The sequence below is a fragment of the Leucoraja erinacea genome, chromosome 14, assembly GCF_028641065.1.
Source record: "Leucoraja erinacea ecotype New England chromosome 14, Leri_hhj_1, whole genome shotgun sequence".
In the NCBI taxonomy this organism is placed as follows: Eukaryota; Metazoa; Chordata; class Chondrichthyes; order Rajiformes; family Rajidae; genus Leucoraja; species Leucoraja erinaceus.
Genome location: NC_073390.1, coordinates 47,229,492 through 47,254,003, shown reverse-complemented (window position 1 = coordinate 47,254,003; position 24,512 = coordinate 47,229,492). Strand labels below are relative to the sequence as shown.

The window sequence follows — 24,512 nt, the reverse complement described above, 5'->3', positions numbered from 1 at the left end:
TTTAATAAAATTACACGTATGTATATTTTTACAATAAAAGATCCACATAAACCAGAATGCAGTACATGAAAATGATTTGTCAGAATTGAGCTTAGACAAATACCATAACTGAAGAGTAAATATTTGACCCTTGTAGTTATTGCTGCATCTAGGCCTTTATTGCTAGTGTCACACTGGTTACATTTCTATTAACTCGTGACTGTGGATTCCCAACTTTAACTGGTGAACATTTTTAAAACAGAATGCTTCTTACTGCATTATTTGAGCCACAAGGTTATTGAGGTGCAAATTTAAGACTGCAGCCATGAAGTAAGTTTAAAATCCATCCCAGAGTAGTCAGCAAGTCCATAGATACACAGGATCTCTTCTTAAAAAAAACCATCTGGATTCTTAAAATCATTACGGATCAAGTCATGATTGCAATTCTGCTTTCCGTCTGACCACCACCTAAGCCTGAAAAGAACTCCAGTGCCAGACAAATGTGAATGGGAATGAAGACGTAAGATGTGTACAGAACCATGGCCACGATGATGAGCAGAAATGAATTGAAAATTGTCTGTTCCCAGGGCTCCAACACATAACTACATGTAATAAGCAGGTATTGGTAATATAGCCAGGCCAAGGTATCCTTCAGACCTTTCATGTCCATATCTCCCACTGTGTGGAGGGCAGGTTAGCCTGTACAAGTAAAGCGAGAATTTGGTTAGAATCAAAGGGGCAGAAATGGCAGGCACATCATTGGTACTATATTCTGTGCACATGTAAACCTTAGTGACAAGGAACTGTCGATGCTGGAATTTTGAGCTAAACAAAGTAGTGGAGTCTCAATGGTATGAACATCAGATTCTTCAATTTCAGACCACATTTGTCCACCCCATCTCATTCTTGTGACCCCCCCCCCCCCCCCACCCAATGTGCACCCATTGATGACGGCGCCTGTTGGCAGCGGCCACTGCAGTCCGTCTGTCTTTTTATTATATTTTTGTCCTGTTAAGTGGATGTCTTGGCTTTGTTTTTATATTATTTTTTTAGCTGTGTATATGTGGGGAATGGGGGAAATGTTTTAATCTCTTCCCTGTACGGGGACCCGACTTTTCTTTGTCGAGTCTCCGTTGCTGTTGAGCCTAACATTGTGCAGCTGGCGGCCTCCAACAGGAACCTGGAGCTCCAGTCGCAGGGCTTGCGGACTCACCATCGCGGAGCTGGCCGACTTCTGAGTGCGGAGCGTTGTGGTGGCGCGCGACTGCGACCCAACTTCGGAGCTCGGAGGCTCCAGCCGCAAGTCTGTGGACGGTAACATCGGGAGCTCGCGGGTCCCTGGTGGGAGACCGCATTTCGGTGCTCCCGCAACGGCAACTTTGCCCGCCCTAGTCAAGGGGTTTAAATTGACACGGAGCGGGGCTTTACATAGCCCGGCGCGGCGTTAACAGTCGCGGGACATACCATCGTCCACCAGGGGGCTCTAACATCTAACATCGATCGGCTCGATGCAGCAGTTTGGCTGCTTGACTGCCGGAGAGGAATGGGCACAGAGAACAGGGAAGAGATAAGACCTTGCCTTCCATCACAGTGAGGAGGTGTGGGGGGATTCACGGGTTGTTTTGTGAGAAAATGTGTTAATTGTGTGTTTTTTTTTTGTTTCATGATGACTGCAGAAACGTAATTTCGTTTGAACTTATGTTCAAATGACAATAAACGATATCTTATCTTATCTATCTTTTGCCAACTATCTCTTCCCTCTTCCAACCCCCCCCCCCCCCCCCCCCCCCCCCCCGCCTTACACATGCCGCGGGCAACACAGTGATACAGAGGTACCGCCAAATACCCGGGTTCGATCCAGACTGTGGGTGTTGTATGTACAGAGTTTGCACATTCCCCCTGTGACTGCATGGGTTTTCTCTGGGTGCTCTGGTTTTCTCCCACATTCCAAAGAAGTATAGGTTTGGAGGTTAATTGGCTTCTGTAAATTGTAAGTTGCCCCTTGTGTGTAGGACTGTGTGGCCAGGTTCAGCTCCAATTCCATAATCAAGTTTGCTGATGATACTGTGGTGGTGTGCCTGATCTCCAATAACAATGAGAAGGCCTACCGGGAGGAGGTGGCTGATCTGGCACTCTGGTGTCAGGACAACAGCTTCCTCTTGAATGTCATAAAAACTAAGGAGCTGATTGTGGACTTTAGAAGGGCACAACATCCGAGAACGTATACGCCTAGGAGATAAATGGGGCTACTGGATAGGGTGAGCTCCTTTAAATACCTGGGGGTCCACATCACAGAGGATCTGACATGGACATCACACGCTGCCGCACTGGTAAGGCAAGGCAGCGCCTTTACCACCTCAGGCAGCTGAGGAAATTCAGAGTCTCTCTGAGGATCCTTCAGTGCTTTTACTCAGGGGCTGTAGAAAGCATCTTGTCCGGCAACATCACAATCTGGTTTGGGAACTGCTCTGCCCAGGACACGAAAGCTCTGCAGAGAGTAGTGCGTTCGGCCGAATGCACTATGGGAACTACACTCGCCCCCCTGCAGGACCTATACACCAGGAGATGCAGGTCCAGAGCCAGCAACATTATGGGGGACCCCCACCACCCCAGCAACGGACAGTTCTAGCTGCTACGGTCAGGCAAACACCTCCGCTGTCATGCTATGAAAACAGAGAGAATGAGACGGAGTTTCTTCCCACAGGCCATCAGAACTGTAAACTCTTATCTCACCAGGAACTAATTTACAGTACTAATTAACTGTGGTGTGTCTTTTTAAAATTGCTGTTTTTTTCCTATTATGTAAATACTGATTCTGTTCTATCCTGTTCTGTAGCTTTTTGCACAATCCGCAGGCATTGCCGCTTTCATTTCACTGCACATCTGGTATGTGTATGTGACAAATAAAGTTGACTTGACTTGACTTGACTAGTGATGGTGAACATTGTGATCGGCGTGGACTTGGTGGGCCGAAGGGTCTGTTTTCACGCTGTATCTCTAAAGTCACTCCTCTTCTCATATCTGACAACCTTGTCTCCATTGAATCTCTGCCCTTTGTCCACTCATTTCCCTCACAAGTATTTGCATCCACCTATCACTTGCCAGACTTGCTCTTTTTAAGCTTTTTACCCCTTACTATAATCATTCTGAAGAAGATTCGCAATCCAAAACGTTGCCTATCCATTCCCATTACGATTGCTGCCCGACCCACTGAACCCAGCACTTGGTGTTTTGCAACTGTAAACCTTTCTAGGGTCACAAACCACCCGAATACTCACAGGGGAAATATGCAAACCAATGCAATCTGAAATTAAAACTAAGTGCTGGAAATTGAAAGTCCTGCAGCAATTCTGGAGATGGAAAATGTTTTGAGTTAATGATATTTCCAAGAGAGAAAATATAGACTTGTGTCAAAAGTTAGTTCAGAGAGCAATTTGAGCAAGTAGAAGCTTTCACTGACTTAGAACTCAATTCCATTCGTGCCTTAGAGCTGTTGCATTCAACATTTCAATTATTGTACCCTAGTTAATAGCCTGATTCTGCCAAATAGAACTCGAAAGCTAGAGGATTAAAGATTAATTGAGCCTGTGCTATAAACAGCCATCTAGAAACATTCTGTGGAAAGTATTCATTCCATGTGATAAAACAATGTAGTTAGTATCAGGTCTAACTTTATACGTGGCATTTATGTGCATTACTTTAGACTTTGGAGATACAGAGTTGAAACAGGCACTTCGGCCCACCGAGTCAGCGCCGACCAGCGATCACCCCATACATTAGCACTATCCTACGCACAAGGGACAATTTACAATTTTACAGAAGCCAATTAACCTACAGACCTGCACGTCTTTGGAATGTGGGAGGAAATCGGAGCATCCAGAGAAAATCCAAGCGGGGAGAATGTACAAACTCCGTACAGACAGCACCCATAGTCGGGATCGAAGCTCGGTCTGGCGCTGTAAGACAGTAACTCTACCGCTGCGCCACTGTGCCACCCTTGTTACAATAGCGGAACATTTTCTGCACACATCCTCTTTTCTGACACATGGAGGCCAAAGTTCCATAAATAAGGCTTTTTTTAAACATCCAAATATTTAATTTTCCACAAAGTTGAAACTAAAAAAATTACTTGAGGTTACAGAAATTGACAGAAATTTCTAGTTCTGTATTTAAAATCCTTGTGACAGTTGTCATATTACACTTCATTGTCCAAGGGCTAATCCATTATAGGACAGTGACATTACCAGTCATTCAACCATTGCAACTTGAGCTTTCCCTTATGCCCAATGGCAGGCTACACTTGTTATAACTTAATTTTGTTCTGGTCTGATTTATTGTTCGTATGTCGCGTGTGATAAACACACAGGTGGAGAAACACGAGATACGATAGTGTTTAAGACAATTTTAAAAAGGCACGTGGATCTGCAGGGAATGGAGGACTATGGATCATGTACAGGTAAATGAAATTAGTTTATCATGGCATCATGTTTGGCAGACATTGTGGTCCGAAGAGCCTGTCTCTGTGTTGAATTGTTCTATGTTCCACATTAGAAGGAACACCAGTAGGTCACAAGTTTCTAGCTCACTCCAGGTTTCAATAAACTGATATGATCTTACCTCAACTTTGTCACTGCTCCCCAGAATCCATGACTTTTGACCTGCCTATTATCCCACCATCTATATGTAGTCAGACTTCAATATATCCAATAGCACATCTTCTAAATTGTCCAGCAGTAGAGAATTCTAAAGAATCACAAAAAGGACTTTCCCTTCCAATCTGAAAAAGGGTCTTGACCCATAACGTCGCCTATTCCTTCTCACCATTGATGCTGCCTCACCCGCTGAGTTCCTCCAGCAATTTTGGCTACCTCCTTTCCTCTTAAATAAACAACAAAGTGTTTTAAAATTATGTTCACAGGTTCTAGATTCTACGGATGCCCTGTAGAAAACTTGCTGTTGGGTTGGATCATATCTTTGTTTGGGAACAGCTCAGCCAAAGACTGCAAGACATTGCAGAGTTGTAGTTGTAGTCCCGTTCATCACACGTATAAGACTTTCAACATTGACTGCACCACACTTACCATTTGTTCTTCTAAATTGCAGTGGGTACAAGTTCAATTTTTCCTCAAAATTTCTTCACCATCCATCCATTGCAGAAGTCAACTTTGTGACGCTGATTCAAACTACTTGTTTGTGGGGTGGCACAATGGCGCAGAGTGTAGTTGCTGCCTTACAGCGCCAAAGACCCGGGTTCGATCCATGTCTGTACAGAGCTTTTTTACGTTCTCCCTGTGACTGCATGGGTTTTCTCTGTCTGCTCTGGTTTTCTCCCATACTCCAAAGGCGTAAGGTTTATAGGTTAATTGGCTTCAGTAAAATTGTAAATTGTTCTTAGTGTGTAGGATAGTGCTGGTGTATGGGGTGATCACTGGGTAGAGTGGACTCGGTGGGCTGAAGGGCCTGTTTCCACACTATTTCTCTAAAGTATACTTCAAATGCATGTAAACCCTTATGAAAGAAAAGCACAGCACCAATGCCCTATACACGTTAACAAACTTTCCAAAGGCATATACTTCCTTCCCACCAAAGGAAGCTGGAGTACCTGGAGGAATCCCATGCGGTCACAGGAGAATGTGCATTCTCCACAGTCAGCACCAAAGGTGGGATCAAACCCAGATATCTGATGCCGCTGCGCCGCATGTTTTATGCCTAGGAAGAGAATCTATGCATGAATGAAGCTAAAGGTAACCAGTGCATGGATAGGTGTTTCAAGAGCAGCAAAATGAACGTAGGCAGACTTAATAGAGACGTGAGGCTCAATTCAAGGCCAAAGTAGGATGTAGTAGTTATTGGAGTAGTGTGCTCCAGGCTTCATTCAACAGCTATACAAGAGGGCAAACTGAAAACTGAAGAATGGAGTTTCTGCCACGCGTGTCTGTAGAGATATTGATGAAAGGAAAACTATTGCAGGTAAACATTTTATCCCTGACAGAAAGCCAAGAGAGGACCTGATGAAATCTCCACTCAATCGCAGGTTATTTGTAAGCCACTGGGGTACAATGTCAACAAGTGCCTCTCTCCCCCCACCCTCCCTCCGCAATTACCCTTACAACTATTCCTCTGTGGATACACGTCCCCTTTTAACATCATGGTCTAAGCATGACAAAGCTAGGCAATATTTAAGTGATCATTATTTTTGCTTAACGTGGACTCTTGTTAAAACGACACCTCGGTCTTGATGTTTGGCCTTTCAAAACACATTGGCAGACGCATGGAACCACATGCGACCACAGTTTTGTGCTTTTAAGAGTTGGTCCACGCTTCACTAGTTTTTCCAGGCGACAGACTCCTGTGTGTACCAATTTCCGGCCACCAAGCTGCCTCTGTGAAAATGGCTGCTAATATATTAATTATTGGTCTTCATTTCTTTTAGGAGCATCTGATATAATCTCCAAATGACACTGGGCCAGTTTCAACATACAAAGAGTTGTCCAGCGCCAGATGGAGAAATGTTTTTACATGCTTTCTGCGCATTTTCTCCTCTCGTCTACAACAGGGGGAAGAGACAAGGCACGATTCTGCATTGTAATAAATATCACCGCTGTTCTTTTATCAATAATGAAGCGACTAGATTGGCCCTGGTTGCTTCACAAAGGCACTGCGGCTACACTTAATCCTGCTGCGGTTCTCCCCGCATTTGTAACGCTCCCTGAAGCAGGCTCCCTTACTGCACCATTCCCCTCATCTCCTCTCCAGTTCTCTCTCTCTCTCCCCCCACTCAGCCACAGTGTGGTTCCCCGGCTACTCCTGCCGTCCTGTCCCATCCCGTCCTTACTCACCGGACTCCTGCCGCCGCCGTAGATCCCTCCTGCCCCCTTCACCCCGACCTTCTCCCCACAGTCGCTGCTAACACTGCAGGACACGCACACAGTGCAGAAATGCTCCCGCTCCATCCCATCTCCTCGCGGACCCCGCAGACCCAATTCCCTACTACCATCCCCATGTCTCCCCCTTCCCCCCGCCAAGTCCTACGCGCCGCAGTCTAACCAACCTCCGCAAACCCAGTTTGCCCCGCAACCACTTTCGCAACAGCTCGTCTCCACCAGCCCCCTTCCCCCCCCCCCCCCCCCCGCACCGCCAATCCCCTCCCCATTCCCCCCACCCAGCTCCCTTCCAATTCTCACCCCGCTCCTTCCCCATTCCCCTCTCCAGCTCCCAATTCTCCTTCCCTTCATCCCCCACCTCATTCCCCCTCTCCCATTCCACCCTTCCAATTGCCCTCTCCAGCCATAGTTTCCTCCCTTCTCACACGGTCCACGCTCCCCACCTTCTACCAGAGCCCCAGATATTCCCAGCCACCCACCGTGACCCTTTGCAACCTCCAGTCTCAGTCGGATGCGCTGCCTAGACTGCAGCCCCGATATCTCCACATGCACTGTGTCCGCTGATGGGGTGTTTCGATTTTAAATGCCTATTCTATTCCAGGTCTGACAGCAACCGGCCGGCATTATACTATTGGGGCGGACTCAACCCAGTCCGGAATTAACCGGTATCTTCAGGTTTAACGCCCAGGGCGAGACTTCAATTGACAACAACATCTTATCGATACACGTGGGGTTTAAAAACTCCTCTATTATCTTATCGATTATCAGGTCATTACCACAGTGTGAATATCCTACTTGTTGATCTTTATTAAGAAATAGAAGTCACTGCCAAAATAACTTTGAAACAAAATATTATACTACCTTAAAATAACACTAAACAAATCGTAGCTGACGAAGGGTCTCGACCCGAAACGTCCCCTATTCCTTCGCTCCATAGATGCTACCTCGCCCGCTGAGTTTCTACGCGCCCAGTATTTTTGTCTACTGTAAACAACAGCTCCTATCTCACTTCAATGTAGAATGAAATCGATCACAGGCTGGCAATATCATCTTGGAGTTCAAATGGTTGTGATAAAAAGTTGAAATATTTTGCTCAATTAATGGTATCCTTTAAAACAAACTCCACACACATTCTTGTCTACTGTCTGTGGGTACAACTCTGGGATTAAAAGGCTTGTTAGCTTTGAGTTAGAAAGTATGTGAAAATGCAGAGCTGTTTTACAGACCGAAGAGGTAATTTATTCACATGCCTCAGAAGTAGCAGTCTAGTTTGAACTGCCAGATTTACCCATGTTGTTGGGCGGAATTAGGAGTTTCAAGTGAAGGTGGAAATCATAATCTTTCACTGAGCTGATTGCCGCTGCTAGAATAATTGAGCCTAACATTGGACTCATAGAGTCAAAGTCATAGAGTGATACAGTGTGGAAACAGGCGCTTTGGCCCAACTTGCCCATACCGGCCAACATGTCCCAGCTACACTAGTCCCACCTGCCTGCTTTTGGCCCATATCCCTCCAAACCTGTTCCCTCCATGTACCTGTCTAACTGTTTATTAAATGTTGCGATAGTCCCTGTCTCAACTACCTCCTCTGGCAGCTAGTTCCATCCACCTACCGCCCCATGTGTGAAAATGTCACCCCTCAAAGCATTCAGTGCGAACATGCAAACTCAGTAAGTTCAGTTTTATTCTATAGGAACAAGTAACCACAGAAGGTACACAAAAAAGCTGGAGAAACTCAGCGGGTGCAGCAGCATCTATGGAGCGAAGGAAATAGGCAACGTTTCGGGCTGAAACCCTGTAACCACAGATGTTGGTTTACAAAAAAAAGACACACGGTGCTGGAGTAACTCAGCGGTCAGGCAACATCTCTGGAAAACATGGATAGGTGATGTTTCGAGTCGAGACTCCAGCACTTTGTATCCTTCAATATCATAATGGATTCTAATGGAGGGATGGGGGGGTTGTTGAAAGCTGGAAAAGAGATAGAGGAAGGCCAATGCCTGGCAAGTGATAGTTTAATACAGTTGAGGGTTTTTTAGATTGGTAGATGGGTGAACAAAGGTATTTTCTCTCCTTTTTATCTCTAGCCTTTGTCTACCCAAATGCCAATCACAAAACACTCCTCACCTGTATAAAGCTGTCGATTGCCAGGCTTGGTCCTGCCCCCACCTCTTCATCAGCTCTCTCCCCCCTACCTCAACTGGTCTGGCGAAGGGTCCAGATGTGAAATGCCACATATCCATGTTCTCCACAGATGATGCCTGATCTGCTTAGTTTAGTTTAGTGTAGAGATACAGCGTGGAAACAGGCCGTTCGGCCCACCGAGTCTGCACATCGACCAGCGATCCCCGTACACTACCACTGTCCTACACACTAGGGACAATTTTTTCCAAAGTCAATTAACAAATCTATACATCTTTGGCGTGAGGGAGGAAACCAGAGCACCCAGAGAAAACCCATGGGGTCCCGGGGAGAAGGTAAACACCGTACTGACAGCACCCGTAGTCAGGATCCAGGTCTCTGGCGCTGTAAGGCAGCAACTCAACCTACCTCTACTTACTCCAGCATTTTGTTTTCCCCAGCAGGTCCAGCAGCATCTGCGAAGGGAATGGATGTGTGACATTCCTATTGCAGTCTACCTGAAAGAAGGATCCCGATTCAAAACATTGTCTATCCCATCCAAACATGCTGCCTGATCCCCTGAGATGCTCTAACACTTTGAGTTAGTTTCTTGATAGCTATAGATAAGTGGCAAGATTAACAATATTCAATGTCAGTTACTTCTGTGCGAATCTGATACCAATGCTTAACCCACTTCTCAAAGAATTTCGAGGTGGATCTTGTCAATTTGACTGCTAGGCCCTTCATCATGTTTGATCTTACCAATCAGCTTGAAACTGGCTTTTGCAGATGGTCCTTCTCCAAGCAGGTGTTGAGAGCAGCCAGGAACACAGCCAATGCCAGAAACACTCCACATGTCAGACAATGTTTATGGAAAGGAAATCAGAGAATGTTTCATCAGGACTGTTCTGATAAAAGGGCTGTGGCTTGAAATTAGTTTTTTTTAGTTTAGCAATACTGTGTGGATATAGGCCCTTTGGTCCGCCGAGTCCACACCGACCAGTGAACCCTGCACACAAACATTATCCTACACACACGAGGGACAATTTACATTTATAATGGCCAATTAACCTACAAACCTGAACGTCTGGAGTGTGGGAGGAAAGCGAAGGTCACAGTGTTGAAAGATGAGACCTATACACAGGAGTAATAATTCATAGTCTTTATTGTAGTACAAGCGGAGGGAAGATTACATGCTATCATCTCTGTGTTCAGCAACATGTCTGCTGGGAGATAGTGACGCGCTATCTTAACAGTACTAACATAGAAACATAGAAATTAGGTGCAGGAGTAGGCCATTCGGCCCTTCGAGCCTGCACCGCCATTCGATATGATCATGGCTGATCATCCAACTCAGTATCCCGTACCTGCCTTCTCTCCATACCCTCTGATCCCCTTAGCCACAAGGGCCACATCTAACTCCCTCTTAAATATAGCCAATGAACTGGCCTCAACTACCCTCTGTGGCAGAGAGTTCCAGAGATTCACCACTCTCTGTGTGAAAAAAGTTCTTCTCATCTCAGTTTTAAAGGATTTCCCCCTTATCCTTAAGCTGTGACCCCTTGTCCTGGACCCCCAACATCAGGAGCAATCTTCCTGCATCTAGCCTGTCCAACCCCTTAAGAATTTTGTAAGTTTCTATAAGATCCCCTCTCAGTCTCCTAAATTCTAGAGAGTATAAACCAAGTCTATCCAGTCTTTCTTCATAAGACAGTCCTGACATCCCAGGAATCAGTCTGGTGAACCTTCTCTGCACTCCCTCTATGGCAAGAATGTCCTTCCTCAGATTTGGAGACCAAAACTGTACGCAATACTCCAGGTGTGGTCTCACCAAGACCCTGTACAACTGCAGTAGAACCTCCCTGCTCCTATACTCAAATCCTTTTGCTATGAAAGCTACCATACCATTCGCTTTCTTCACTGCCTGCTGCACCTGCATGCCTACTTTCAATGACTGGTGTAGCATGACACCCAGGTCTTGCTGCATCTCCCCTTTTCCTAGTCGGCCACCATTTAGATAATAGTCTGCTTTCCTGTTTTTGCCACCAAAATGCATAACCTCACACTTATCCACATTATACTGCATCTGCCAAACATTTGCCCACTCACCCAGCCTATCCAAGTCACCTTGCAGTCTCCTAGCATCCTCCTCACAGCTAACACTGCCCCCCAGCTTCATGTCATCCGCAAACTTGGAGATATTGCCTTCAATTCCCTCATCCAGATCATTAATATATATTGTAAATAGCTGGGGTCCTAGCACTGAGCCTTGCGGTACCCCACTAGTCACTGCCTGCCATTGTGAAAAGGACCCGTTTACTCCCACTCCCTAACAGTCCAAGGTAGGGATGAAGATCTGGACTGGCAACATAAGGAATGTGCAGCATGCCTAATTTGTGTGGTGATAGGTATAGTAAAAACAGACTAATCTACACACGGGGAGAACGTAGAAACGCTGGACAAACACTGATGGTTGGGATTGAACCCGGGGCTCTGGCATTATAAGGCAGTAGCTATACTGCTAAGCAAGTGTGCTGCCCTAAAGGTTAACTCCATTTCTCTTTCCACAGATGCTACCGAGTGTTTCCAACATTTTTGTTTTTTATTGCAGGTTGCATTCCAGTGTTCTTTTTATTCATAAGTTTCTATATGCATAAGTTTCTATCTGCATTAAGATGGAGAGTGACAAGGTTAATTCAGAGACAAGGGGCTGAACTTAAAGAAAGGTAACTTTGATAGTATGAGATGGGAATTGGCTAGGATAGACTGGCAAATGATACTTAAAGGGTTGACGGTGGATATGCAATGGCAACGATTTAAAAATCGCATGGATGAATTACAACAATTGTTCATCCCTGTCTGGCGTAAAAATAAAATGTGGAAGGCGGCTCAATCGTGCTTAATGTGGGAAAATAGGGATAGTGTTAAATCTAAGGAAGATGCATATAAATTGGCCAGAGGAAGCAGCAAAGGACTGGGAGAAATTTAGAATTCAACAGAGGAGGACAAAGGGGTTAATTAAGAGGTGGAAAATAGAGCATGAAAGAAAGCTTGCGGGGAATATAAAAAGCTTCTATAGATATGTGAAGAGGAAAAGATTAGTGAAGACAAATGTAGGCCTTAAAGTCAGAAACAGGTAAATTTATAATGGGAAGCAAGGAAATGGCAGACCAGTTAAACAAGTATTTTGGTTCTGTTGTCACTAAGGAAGGCACAAACAATCTCCCAGAAATACTAGGAGACCAAGGATCTAGTGGGAGGGAGGAACTGAACGAAATCCACATTAATCAGGAAATGGTGTAAAATAAATTGTCAGGACTGAAGGGAGATAAATCCCCAGGGCCTGATGGTCTGCATCCCAGAGTACTCAAGGAGGTGACTTTAGAAATCGTGGATGCATTGGTGATATTTTCCAATGTTCTATAGACTCTGGATTAGTTTCTATGGACTGGACGGTAGCTAATGTAACCCCACTTTTTAAGAAAGGAGGGAGAGAGAAAACAGGGAATTATAGACCAGTTAGCCTGGCATCGGTGGTGGGGACGATGCCTGAGTTGATTATGAAAGATGTAATAGCAGTGCATTTGGAAAGCAAAGCCAGCATGGATTTATAAAGGGGAATGTATGACTCCAAATGCTGCCTGACCCGCTGAAGTTACTGCAGCACTTTGAACTTTGCTCAGGGAATAGAAGGATATGGACCATGTGCAGAAGATGGAAATAGTTTAATTTGGCATTAGGGTCATTGCACACCTGGTGGGCTGAAAGGCCTGTTCCTTTGCTGTACTGTTCTACCTTCTATGTTCAGGTTTCCACCAACTGCAGTTTTAATTTTTTTAATTCATTTTGAGAGCAGATAATCAGAAAGATTTGGTGGAATACTAGTTTGCTGCTAGAGATTCAGCCTCTGGTTTAGGTGCTGTGTTTTCAGTTGGTAGGAGAAACAGAGCTTGCAAACAGAATAGCAGATCTTAGGAGGATGTATGAGCAGACCAGGTGACATATTTTATCGTAGTACGTATTAAAATCATAGATGACATAAAATGGGAAGATTTGTAAAGTGCTGCTTAAGGGCCTGTCCCACTGACGCGACTTTTCAGCGACTGTCTTCAACCTTCAAGCTCGAGGACACTCGCCTGAAAAACCTCGAGCTGGATCGACCGTCAGTGATGAAACAACGAGCCAGATCGACTGTCTACACACACACACACAAACACATCGCAAAGGCGGCGGCCAGGGAAACACCGGAAATTGGAGGAACAGCACCTCATATTCCGCCTGAGCAGCTTGCATCCTGATGGCATGAATGTTGAATTCTCCCAATTTTGCTAGCCCTTGCTGTCTCCTCCCCTTCCTTAACCCTCGCGCTGTCTCCTCCCATCCCCCCGCCCTTGGGCTCCTCCTCCTCCCCTTTTCCTTCCTTCTCCCCTCCCACCCCCATCAGTCTGAAGAAGTGGTTCGGCCCGAAACGTCGCCTATTTTCTTCACTCCATAGATGCTGCTGCACCCGCTGAGTTTCTCCAGCAATTTTGTGTACCTTCGATCTTCCAGCATCTGCAGTTCCTTCTTGAACACAGAGGTAACTGAAGTCTTGGTTAACGATTTGGCAGCAGATAAAAAGAGGTCGGGCAGAGCCAGTTGATGCTATGGAACATGGCAATACAGCGCAAGAATTAGCTCTCTGGCCCACATGATCCATGCAGAACATGATGCCAAGTTAAACTAATCTCCTCTGATTACACATGATCCATATCCCTCCATTCCCTGCCTATCCATGTGCCCATTTAAAAGCCACTTTGCAGCACTTTCTTCAGCCTTTTTAATGCTTTTCCCACTAAATACAATTACCTGCTGCAAGTTTCCACGACATTTATTCCACAGAACAACAAATCGTAATCTCCAGTGAAACAGGCATCTGTGAAGCCCCCTCAGCCATTTTGTGTGCTAGCCTGAAACAAAGCCCGTGATTGGCCAACTGGCAGACAACTCAATGTTAAACGTGCTTTGATTGGACTAAAAAATTCACAAAATTTTTCCGGTTTTTCTCTAATTTAATAAAAATGTGCAAGTCTTCTTCATATCGAGTTTCAGGGGTGATTTATATAAATATTTTTATACAATATGTGAAAATTTAATGTAGTTTGGTGACTTGGGTCACAAAATCCTATTTCTAGACACATTTTTGATGCTCAGCCCACAGCCTATTTCCCAAAAGAACCTCTCCAATTTCCTGCATTCTTGCTTTGCTGATTTTTATGGTCAGCCTTGGAAGGATACAAAAGATGCACATTTTGATGATAGCAGTCTGCCTGCATGTTCATCCTATGAAGCAGAACCAACTCTTAAGCTTTATTATCCCCTTTTTAAACCATTTTTAAAGTGTGTGAATCCATAAAGTTAGTTATGTATCATTGCCATAATGGAGCCATGGAGTCGTGCAGCATTTAAGCTGGCCCTTCAGCCCATTGAGACTATACCAACCATCAAACATCCATTTACACCTCTCCTACACTAATTCCATTTCATTGCCTCCACATTTCCATCAATTCCCCCCCAGATATTCTGAAATCAATGTTATGCATTCAACCTTGGAATATACTCGGTACAGATTTCACTTTGCAAACATATATATTTAGTTTAGTTTAATTTTGAGATGCAGCATAAAAATAGGTCCTTCGTCCTACCGAGTCTAATCCGATCATCGATCACCCGTTTACACTAGTTCTGGGATATCCCACTTTCTCATCCACTTCCTGCACATTACAGGCAACTTACAGAAGCCAATTAAACTACAAACCCACGTGTTTTTGGGATATGGGAGGAAACCGAAGCACCCGGAGGAAAACCACGTGGTCACAGGGAGAACGTGCAAACTCAACACAAACTTCACCTGAGGTCTGGATTGAAACCAGGGTCTCTGGCATAGTGAGGCAGCAGCTCTACCAGCTGCACCACTGTGCCACCCTAGATATATACTGGGTTAAAATGTAAAATTGCTACTGAAGAAAATTGAATCATTCTTGCAATGAATCAGTGAACTCGTGAACAAGACGGAGCCTCCCATAGTTAGATTTTCAGATAACATCTAAAAAATTTGGCAGAATTCCAGAGGGTTTTAGATGACAATAATGTCTCAACAATATCTTTACACCAAGAGTTTGGTGTAGGAAATCTTTACATGAACTTTGACGCACCTGATTGAAGAAGATTGAAGTTCTAATTTTAAGATTACACAGCTTAATATCAATGATGCCAGTCACAAAACTCGATCACCCTCTGGAAGTTGCTTTTTCTCACAACTGCAATGAAAACAAAAATAAATTTAACCGAATAATGTTAGAGTAACTATTAAGAAGAAACATAAAGTACTGGAATAAGTCAGTGGGTCAGGCAGTATCTGTGGAGGGATGGATGGGCAAAGTTTCAACTTATTACCCAGCTTCAGACTGCCCATTCCATCAGACTGAATGGTCCTGACCTGAAACACTGCCTATCCATTCTCTTCACAGGTGCTGCCTGACTCGCTGAGTAACTCCAGCACTTTGTGTTTTGCTAAATATTCCAGCATCTGCATTAAAATATTTTTGCACTGATAAAGTTTAGCATTTGGCCAATTATTATGCATGACTAATCATCTGCCCTTTATGAATTTAGGGATTCTGGGAGGAAAGACACAAAATGCTGGGGTAACTCAAAGGGTCAGGCAGGATCTCTGGAGAAAATGGAGAGGTTACATTTCAGGACGGGACCCTTCTCCAGATTGATTGGGGAGGGGGGGGGGGGGGGGGGGGGACTGGAAGCATGACAAGATCAGGACAAATCAGGGTCAGCAACAGATGACCTCAGGCAGGTTAGTTCCTTGAGCGGCCAATTGTTGGCAAGGGACGGAGTGAACCCAACATGGATATATCGTTGCGAACTGGTTAATCTAAATCTGGGATGTTACCTAAAATTAAAGACTACAATGTAAACTGGCCAAGTAAAATGTGAGGAGCTGTTCCTCCAATTTGTACGTGGCCTCACTCTGGCAATAGACGAGGCCCAGGCAATGCTGGATTTAGATGAAGAGAGGCCCTAGGCTTTCCACTTGTGAGGCCCCTCCCAATCCCTTATGTAAGGCCCCTCCCAATCAGCCTATGAAGCCTATAGGTAAATCCGGCCCTGCCGAGGCCCCCCTAGATCTCGAGGCCCTAAGCTTAAGCTTGTGAAGCGTATACATACATCCGGCCCTGGGCCCAGAGCAGACATGTCAGTATGGGGAATGGGAAGGGGCAGATAAAATGGTCAGCAACCGGGAGATCCAGTAGGCCTTGGAGGACCAATTGCAGGTGTCAGAGAAACGGTCAGTGAGTCTACGCTTGGTCTCATCGATGAACAGGAACCCACATCGGGAACACCAGATGCAGTAGATGAGTTTAGAGGAGGTGCACGTGAACCAAGTATTTTACTTGGAATGACTGTCGGGGTCCCTGGATGGAGTTGAAGGAGGGGTATAAGGGCAGTTGTTGCATCTTTTGCGGATGCAGGAGAAAGTACCTGGGGAGGGGGTGGTTTGGTAGGAAAGGGATGAGTGAACCAAGGGGTTGTGGAGAGAGCGGTCTTTGTGGAAAGCGGATAGGGATGGAGATGGGATGGTGATTAGTGGTGGGATTCCTGGAAGACTTTTAATTTCAATGACAGAACCACAGCAAATTTACCAAGACCAGCTCTGAATTATTTTAGTGATTGAATTAGTGCAACAGACCAAGATACAGAAGCTAACGATCTGGAGGTTATATAGCCTAGTATTGGAAAATGGGTGTTAGGATTGCAATGGACAATTAAACCTGTATCTGTTCAATGGTGCAGGTTGCACTCAAATTTAACACAAGCTGGAAAAGGTACAGAGAAGATTTATGAGGATGTTGCCAGGACTAGAGGGTCTCAGCTAGAGGGAGAGGTTGAGTAGGTTGGGACTCTGTTCCTTGGAGCGCAGGAGGATGAGGGGTGATCTTATGAGGTGTATAAAATCATGAGAGGAATAGATAGGGTAGATGCACGTAGTCTCTTGCCCAGAGTAGGTGAACCGAGGACCAGAAGACATAGGGACATAGGTTTAAGATAAAGGGGGAAAGATTTAATAGGAATCTGAGGGGTAACCTTTTCACACAAAGGGTGGTGTATGTATGGCAGAGGAGGTAGTTGAGGCTGGAACTATCCCAACGTTTCAAAAACAGTTAGACAGGCACATGGATAGGACAGGTTTGGTGGGATATGGACCAAACGCGGGCAGGTGGGACTAATGTTGCAGGGACATGTTGGCCAGTGTGGGCAAGTTGGACCGAAGGCCCGTTTCCACGCTGTATCACTCTATGACTCTAATGTAAAAGCTCATTATTATGATTCTATTTTTCAGCTAGCACTAAACAGGGTGTTCATAGCCTCAATGCATCATCGCAGTGCCAGTTCAAATTCGTTGAAAGCCAGCCCAGGCCACCCAAAGTGGGAGTCATTGCAGCTGTCCTAGTTGCGAGATGTCACCTTAGCAATGACTGGAGCTTGTCACAGGAAAGCACATTGCAAGTATGTTCATTCCTGGCACAAAACTGGAGAGTGGGCTCTGTCATTGTTTTATACAAGTTTGAAGCCTTTTGAGCATCCAGAGTGGCAAAGGGCTATACACAGGCGACCAAGACAGGTACTGAGAGGAAACAATTATTGAGTTAATGAAATATAGCCTAAAAACCTCACAGGTTATGGGGAGGGGAATGGAGTTGAGAGGAAAAGATGATCAGCAAAGATTAACAGAGTAAACTAGATGGGCCGAATGGCCTAATTTGATTTTATGACATGATCTTATGAAAGATGCAGTTCAATGGTCTCACACAGCTAATTGTGCATGGACGTCAGAACAATAAGTTCTTCAAACGTCTCAATCTAGCGATTGCATGACTACTGCGTCGTCCTATTACTTCGTTATTCTTATTTTTCTCTCACCCACAACCTCTCTGATAGAATCAGAAGAATGATAGAAGTGTGACGGGAGAGAAGGCGGCCACTCGGTCCATCTAAAGTCAATGCCGGCTCCTCAGTCGGAGCAACTCACCGGCGTTTGACGCGCGCGGGAAAAAACGGAACCCGCAGTGCGGGCGGGCGGGCAACGCGCGCGCCGAATCTCAGCCCCAACTGCCGCACCGGGCCCGCGCGCCCCGTCACCCGAACCCAACGGCCGCATCGGGCCCGCGTCGTCGTCCGCGCGGCGCCAGAAGGCTGCGGGCGGTCGGGCTGGCGGGAGGGGTCGAGTGTGAGGGGAGGGCCGAGATTAGTCAGGGTGGGTGTCGTGGGTCGTGGGGAGAATGGGGTTGAGAGGGGAGAAGGTAGATCGACCACGATCGAATGGCGGAGTAGACTGGGTGGGCCGAATGGCCTAATTCTGCTCCTATCACTGATGAACTTGGGTGAGAAGAGTCCAGCACCGTCGAATGTGAGGACGGGCCCGTGCCGTCGAGTGTGAGGACGGGCCCACGCCGTCGAGTATGAGGAGGGTCACACCCTATCAAGTGTGAGGAGGGGCCCACTCTGTCGAGTCTGTCGAGTGTGAGGAGGGTCACACCCTATCAAGTGTGAGGAGGGGCCCACTCAATCAAGTGTGAGGTGGGTCACACCCTATCAAGTGTGAGGAGGGGCCCACGTCGTCGAGTATGAGGAGGGGCCCTGCCATCGAGTGTGAGGAGGGTCACACCCTATTGAGTGTGAGGAGGGGCCCACGTCGTCGAGTTTGAGGAGGGGCCCACCCTGTCGAGTGTGAGGAGGGTCACACCCTATCGAGTGTGAGGAGGGGCCCTTCAATGTCGAGTGTGAGGAGGGTCCCACGTCGTCGAGTGTGAGGAGGGGCCCACGTCGTCGAGTATGAGGTGGGGCCCGCGCCGTCGAGAGAGCGTGGGAAGGACCCGCATCCCCTTGAGTGAGGAGGATCGTCGAGAATAGGGGGCCCGCACCATCGAGTTCAAGAGTTCAAGAGAGTGAGGAGGTACGAGGGGTGTCAAGTGTGAGGAGGAACGAGGGCCGTCGAGAGAGTGAGGAGAGACACACGCTCCCTTGAGCGAGGAGGGCCATCAAGAGCGAGGAGGAACCCGCGCCGTCGAGTGTGAGGGGAACCTGCCCTGTGGAGAGCAATTCAGCCAGCAAGCCTAGATTAGTCAGGGTGGCTGGAGTTATGGGGAGAAGGCAGGAGAATTGGGTTGAGAGGGAAAGATAGATCAGCCATGATTGAATGGCGGATAGACTTCATGGGCTGAATGGCCTAATTCTGCTGCTATCACTTGCGAACTTGTGAGAGTAAGGAGGGAACCACGCCCCCTTGAGCATGGAGGGCCGTCGAGAGCACAGAGGGATCTGCGGCGTTGATTACGTGACAGAACCTGCAGCATCGAGTGGGGTGGAGTCCGTGCAGTTGAAAGTGAGGAGGGAACCGCACCGTCGAGAGGAACCTGGTGGAGAGCATAGATTAGTACGGGTGTCAGAAGGTGGGAGAATGAGGTTGAGAGGGGAGAGATAGATCAGCTATGATTCAATGGCGGAGTAGACTCGATGGGCCAAATGGCCTAATTCTGCTTGTGAACGTGAGAGCGTGGATGAACCCACGCTTTTGAGAGAGTAAGGAAAGACCCACACCCCCTTGAGTGAGTTATGAGAAGAAGGCAGGACAATGGGGTTGAGAGGGAAAGATAGATCAGCCACGATTGAACAGCAGAATAGACTTGATGGGCCAAATGGCACAATTCTGCTCCTATACCTTGTGAGAGTGAGGAGGACCCATGCCGTCGAGACTTAGGAGGAGCCCACAGCACCTTGAGAGAGGAGGGCCGCAGAGCATAAGCAGATCCGTGCCGTTAAGGGGTTTCCCCTACCCTCATAACGGCACGGATCTGCTTACGCTCTCAGCGTAGCCAGGAGTGAGGAGGGACCCGCTCCGTTGAGAGCGTAGGTGGAACTGTGCCGTCAAGTGAGGTGGAACCTGCGCCGCCGGGAGTATGGAGGAACTCACACTGTCGAGCGTTAGGAGGGACCCACGCTGCCTTGAGAGAGGAGAGCCGCCGAGAGCATAGGCGGACCCCTGCCATTGAGAGCGTTGGGTGCCTGTGCAATCAAGGGCGATCAGGAACCCACGCCGTCGAGAGTGAGGAGGGATCTACGACGTCGAGAGTGAGGAGAGCCTGCGCTGCCGAGAGTAACTCGGCCAGTGAGCCTAGATTAGTCAGGGTGATAGGGGTTATGGGGAGAAGGCAAGGGAATGGGGTTGAGAGGGAAAGACAGGTCAGCCATGATTGAATGCCGGAGTAGACTGATTAGCTGAATGGCCTAATTCTGTTCCTATCACATATGAATAAGAAGGGACTTATGCTGTTGAGAGCGAGGAGGGACCAGCAACGTTGTGAATAACGATGGACCTGCGCCGTCGAGAGCGACCCAGCGATTAGTAAGAGTGTCCGGGGTTATGGGGAGAAGACAGGAGAATGGTGTTGAGAGGGAAAGATAGATCAGTCATGATCGAATGGCGGAGTAGACTCAATGGGCCGAATGGCCTAATTCTGCTCCTTTAACGTGCGAGCAGGAACCTGCACCACCGAGAGCGAGGAGGAACCTGCGCCATCCAGAGCTACTTGGAGGTGGGCCTTGATTAGTAAGGGTATCGGGAGTTATGGGGAGAAGGCAGGAGAATGTGGTTGAGGGAAAGGTAGATCAGGCATGATCAAATGGTGGAGTAGACTTGTGAACTTGTGAGAGTGAGGAGGAAACCAAGCTGGCTTGAGTGAGCAGGAACCCACGCTGTGGAGAGCAACCCGCAGGAGGCCACCGCGAGCGTAGGAGAACCCGTCGAATTCGACCAGGAGGCGAAGCGGTGCAACTACCCCACTTTGCAGAGACGTGGCCGAATTAGAAATGGTTGAAAACTTCAAATTCCTAGGAGTCAATATCACCAACAACTTCTCCTGGACCACCTATATTGAAGAAACGACCAAGAAAGAACACCAACGCCTCTACTTCCTTTGAAGGCTTAGGAGGTTGAGAGCAACTCGGCAGTGGGCATTGATGAATAAGAGTGTTGGGGGTTATGGGAAGAATGGGAGAATGGGGTTGAGAGGGAAAGATAGACCAGTCATGATTGAAATGTGGAGTAGACTTGGGCTAAATGGCCTAATTCTGCTCCTATAACTTGTGAGAGTCAGGAGGAACCTGCGTTGTTGATAGCATGGAGGAACCCGCACTGCTGAGAGCCTCGGGGGACTGGCGCCACCTTGAGCAAGGAGGAACTCGCGCCGTCGAGAGAGAGATGGAACGCGTGCCGTCGAGAGAGAGGAAGGACCTGTGCCACCGAGAGCAAGGAGGGATCTGCGCTTCCGAGAGCAATCTGGCCGGAGGCCACTGTGAGCGTAGGGTGACCTGTCGAGCGCAAGGATGGGCCCAACGCTGTCCTGAGTGAGGAGGGCCTTGAATTGAATCCTCTCTCTAGATTTGCAACCTTTTCTTTATCCATATTTTTTTCTCATTCTGTCTTGAGGACCACAATTGAATGCACCTCCACTGTATAGAACATGGAAGAGTGCAGCACAGGAACAGGCCCTTCGGCCCACAATATCTGCCAAACATGATGCCATGATGAAATTATTTTATTTGACTGCGTATGATCCACACCCCTCCATTCCCTGTATATCCATGTGCCCATCTGAAAGCCTCGTAAATGCTTCTATTAGGTCTACCTCCACTACCATCCGTGGCAGCACATTCCAGGCACCCACCACCCACTGTGAAAAACCTACCCTGCACATCTCATTTAAATGTTGCCCTCTCACCTTAAAGCTATGCTCTCTAGTTTTTGATATTTCCACACTGGGAAAAAGGTTCTGACAGTCCACCTTATCTTGTATACAGGTACTATATTTCAGATTCCATTCCACACTGAATATAGAATCTTTCCTTATGCCACTCGTAATTTTCTTACCCTATACTTTATACTTGTCACCTTTAGTCTGACCCATTCAACAAAGGGACCATCTGTTCACTGTCCAGATGCATCATCTTTCAAAAGACTTCTATCAGATCTTCTCTAGGTTGTTTTCTCCAGAAATCAGTCCCAGCCTCCTCTGTCATTGCCTGAACTGCTGGGCATTTCATACAACATAGTATTTCACAGATTTTACATTCCTTTGTTTGTATTCATTGAACATAAAACAGTACAACACATGAACAGGCCATTTGACCCTCTATGTCTGTGCCAAACATGATGCCAGTTAAACAAATCTCTTCTGTCAGCACATGATCTATATCTTTCCATTTCCTGCATATCCATGTGCCTATCCAAATGTTTCTTCAAAGGAACTATGATATTTGCCTCCACTGCCACCCCTGATCATGACCCGCTGATTTGCTCTAGCCTTTTCTTTGTTCGACAGCCAGTTCTGGGTCATTTGGCATAATTTGGGGATTTGCTATTAAGAGCCCCCATTTTGACTCCAATACATCATTTGGACGTTGGACCACTTGACCCCTGTCCTACAATAAGGCTAGTTCAACACTCCCCTGTCTAAAGACATTACCAGTGCAATCTACCCCCTCCCTATAACACAGCCCGTCATTTTCTCCTTCCCTACAACATTGCTCATGAATCCCCTCTCTCCCTCCAGGATACTGTCAGTGCAATCACACCTCCCCTCCAAAACATCTAGTTTAGTTTAGTTCAGAAATACAGCATGGAAACAGGCCCTTCAGCCCACTGAGTCTGCGCCGACCAGCGATCATCTGTGCACTAGTTCTATCCTACACACTGGGGACAATTTTCAGAAACCAATTAACCTACAAACTTGCACATCTTTGGGATGTGAGAGGAAATCTAAGCACCAGGGGGAAATCTGGGTGGTCACTGGGAGAATGAGCAAACTCGTACAGACAGCACCCGTAGTCAGGATTGAACCCAGGTCTCCTATGCTTTAAGGCAGCAACTCTACCATTGTGCCACTGTGGCTGTCAATACCACTTTCCTGCCAGTACACTCCCTCTCCCTTCCTCACATCACCATTCTCAATCCCAGGAAGGCAGCAAATACATGGGACCACCAAGAACTGCAGTGGTTCAATAAGTAAGTTCATTAATACATCTCAAAGACCACTAGAAATCGGCAACAAATGCTGGACTTGCCACCAACATAACTATTTTTAAGGCAATACTTCCCTTTTATCTTTCACTTCTAATTAATAAAGGCTTACACATGTTTTTTGAAGTGTTAAATATAAAAACAAATTTTAATTACAGTATTTGAAACCCAAGCCAAAGATAATTTTAGCCTTTAATTCAGTTTCAAATCATGTTGCTCTGTTAAGAAACATTCCATCATGGTTTAGTAAAAGAACTTCATCTATTCGTCCTGAACGTTTCGGACGAAACAAATAATTTCTTGCTTACCAATATCAGCTCACTTGTTTAGGCAATCCGGGTTGGATGTACAACATTCAGAGAGAAGGAAATGTTGGTGTCAACATTGATCCATCTGCATGTATTGATTTAAGTTTCAGTAGTATATTTCAGAAATCAGAACTTAAACTAACACAATAAGTTTTTGTTAAAAGACCAGGAATGGTTTTCATGCAGAAAACTCGAACGACAGGTCCTGCCACATACTTGCACTGGGTACATTTTACATTAACCAACAAGCTAGTTTCAACAAACTTTACTTAGAATATTAAGTACTCACCTTTCTTTCCACGACTCGGAATATTTAATAATATCCCAGATTCCTATCTCAGTGAAAGAGACAAGTGTTTAAAGCCAGTTTTATCTGAAAGTGAAACTAATCCTGTTGGGTAGCTGTCTTTGCCACACCTGTTCCCATTTATAACTGAGCAATTGATTAATAAATTCGCAAGAGTTGCTGATAACCAGTTGTAATGCAAAAACTCAGACGTCTCCTTGGGGAAGCAGGCACCACCCAAATTCTCCAGGATTGTATTGAATAGGTTTGCTACAAATCAAGATTAGTTGCCATGTTAGAGATTCTGAACCGCAGATCCAGGTTTAACTCTGCAAGTGTAACTTGGAGCGCTGATTGTAGTCGGTAACAGGTTAGTCTGCCAGAACTCTGCGTTAGTTTGTACATTTGGAAACAAGCAGTACATCCACCCTAATGCAATTGGACGTGTCCTGTCCTGCTGCAGCATTATAAGTAGTGGCGGCAGATATGACTGGCATTCAAGAGACATTGGATAAGCACACGGATCTGCCAGGAATGGAGGGATGTGAATTATGTGCAGGCAGATAAGAGTAGGCCTTGGCATATTCGGCACAGTCATTGTGGTCGAAGATCCTGTTCCTGTGCTGTACCTTTTTCCCCAGAGATGCTGAATTACTCCGGCACTTTGTGACTAAATTTGGTATAAACCAGCATCTGCTGTTCCACGTTCTATATTCTATCTCGTCGGAGAATAACAGAGCTATAAAAAGCCTGTTTACCTCTTTTATACATCCGTGCTGTATTTTATGTTCGCATGTGCCCAC

General features: G+C 46.3%; 1 protein-coding gene across 9 annotated transcripts; it reads right to left on the bottom strand.

Annotated features, from left to right (window-relative positions):
* Positions 1 to 241: 241 nt before the first annotated feature.
* sptssb (serine palmitoyltransferase, small subunit B) lies at positions 242 to 24,406 on the bottom strand. Of its 9 annotated transcripts, none has more exons than XM_055646343.1 (4): positions 23,424 to 23,672; positions 15,179 to 15,283; positions 9,358 to 9,460; positions 242 to 678 (listed from the first exon to the last, which is right to left on the bottom strand). In XM_055646343.1, the coding sequence occupies exon 4, from the start codon at positions 647 to 649 to the stop codon at positions 407 to 409; it is 243 nt and encodes an 80-aa protein (XP_055502318.1). In that variant the 5' UTR covers positions 650 to 678; positions 9,358 to 9,460; positions 15,179 to 15,283; positions 23,424 to 23,672; the 3' UTR covers positions 242 to 406. The 9 variants fall into 9 exon arrangements, with proteins under 9 accessions (XP_055502318.1, XP_055502317.1, XP_055502316.1 ...); XM_055646342.1 differs by having other exon boundaries at positions 9,414 to 9,460; XM_055646341.1 differs by lacking the exon at positions 9,358 to 9,460 and having other exon boundaries at positions 23,424 to 23,669.
* Between the last annotated feature and the right edge of the window lie 106 nt (positions 24,407 to 24,512).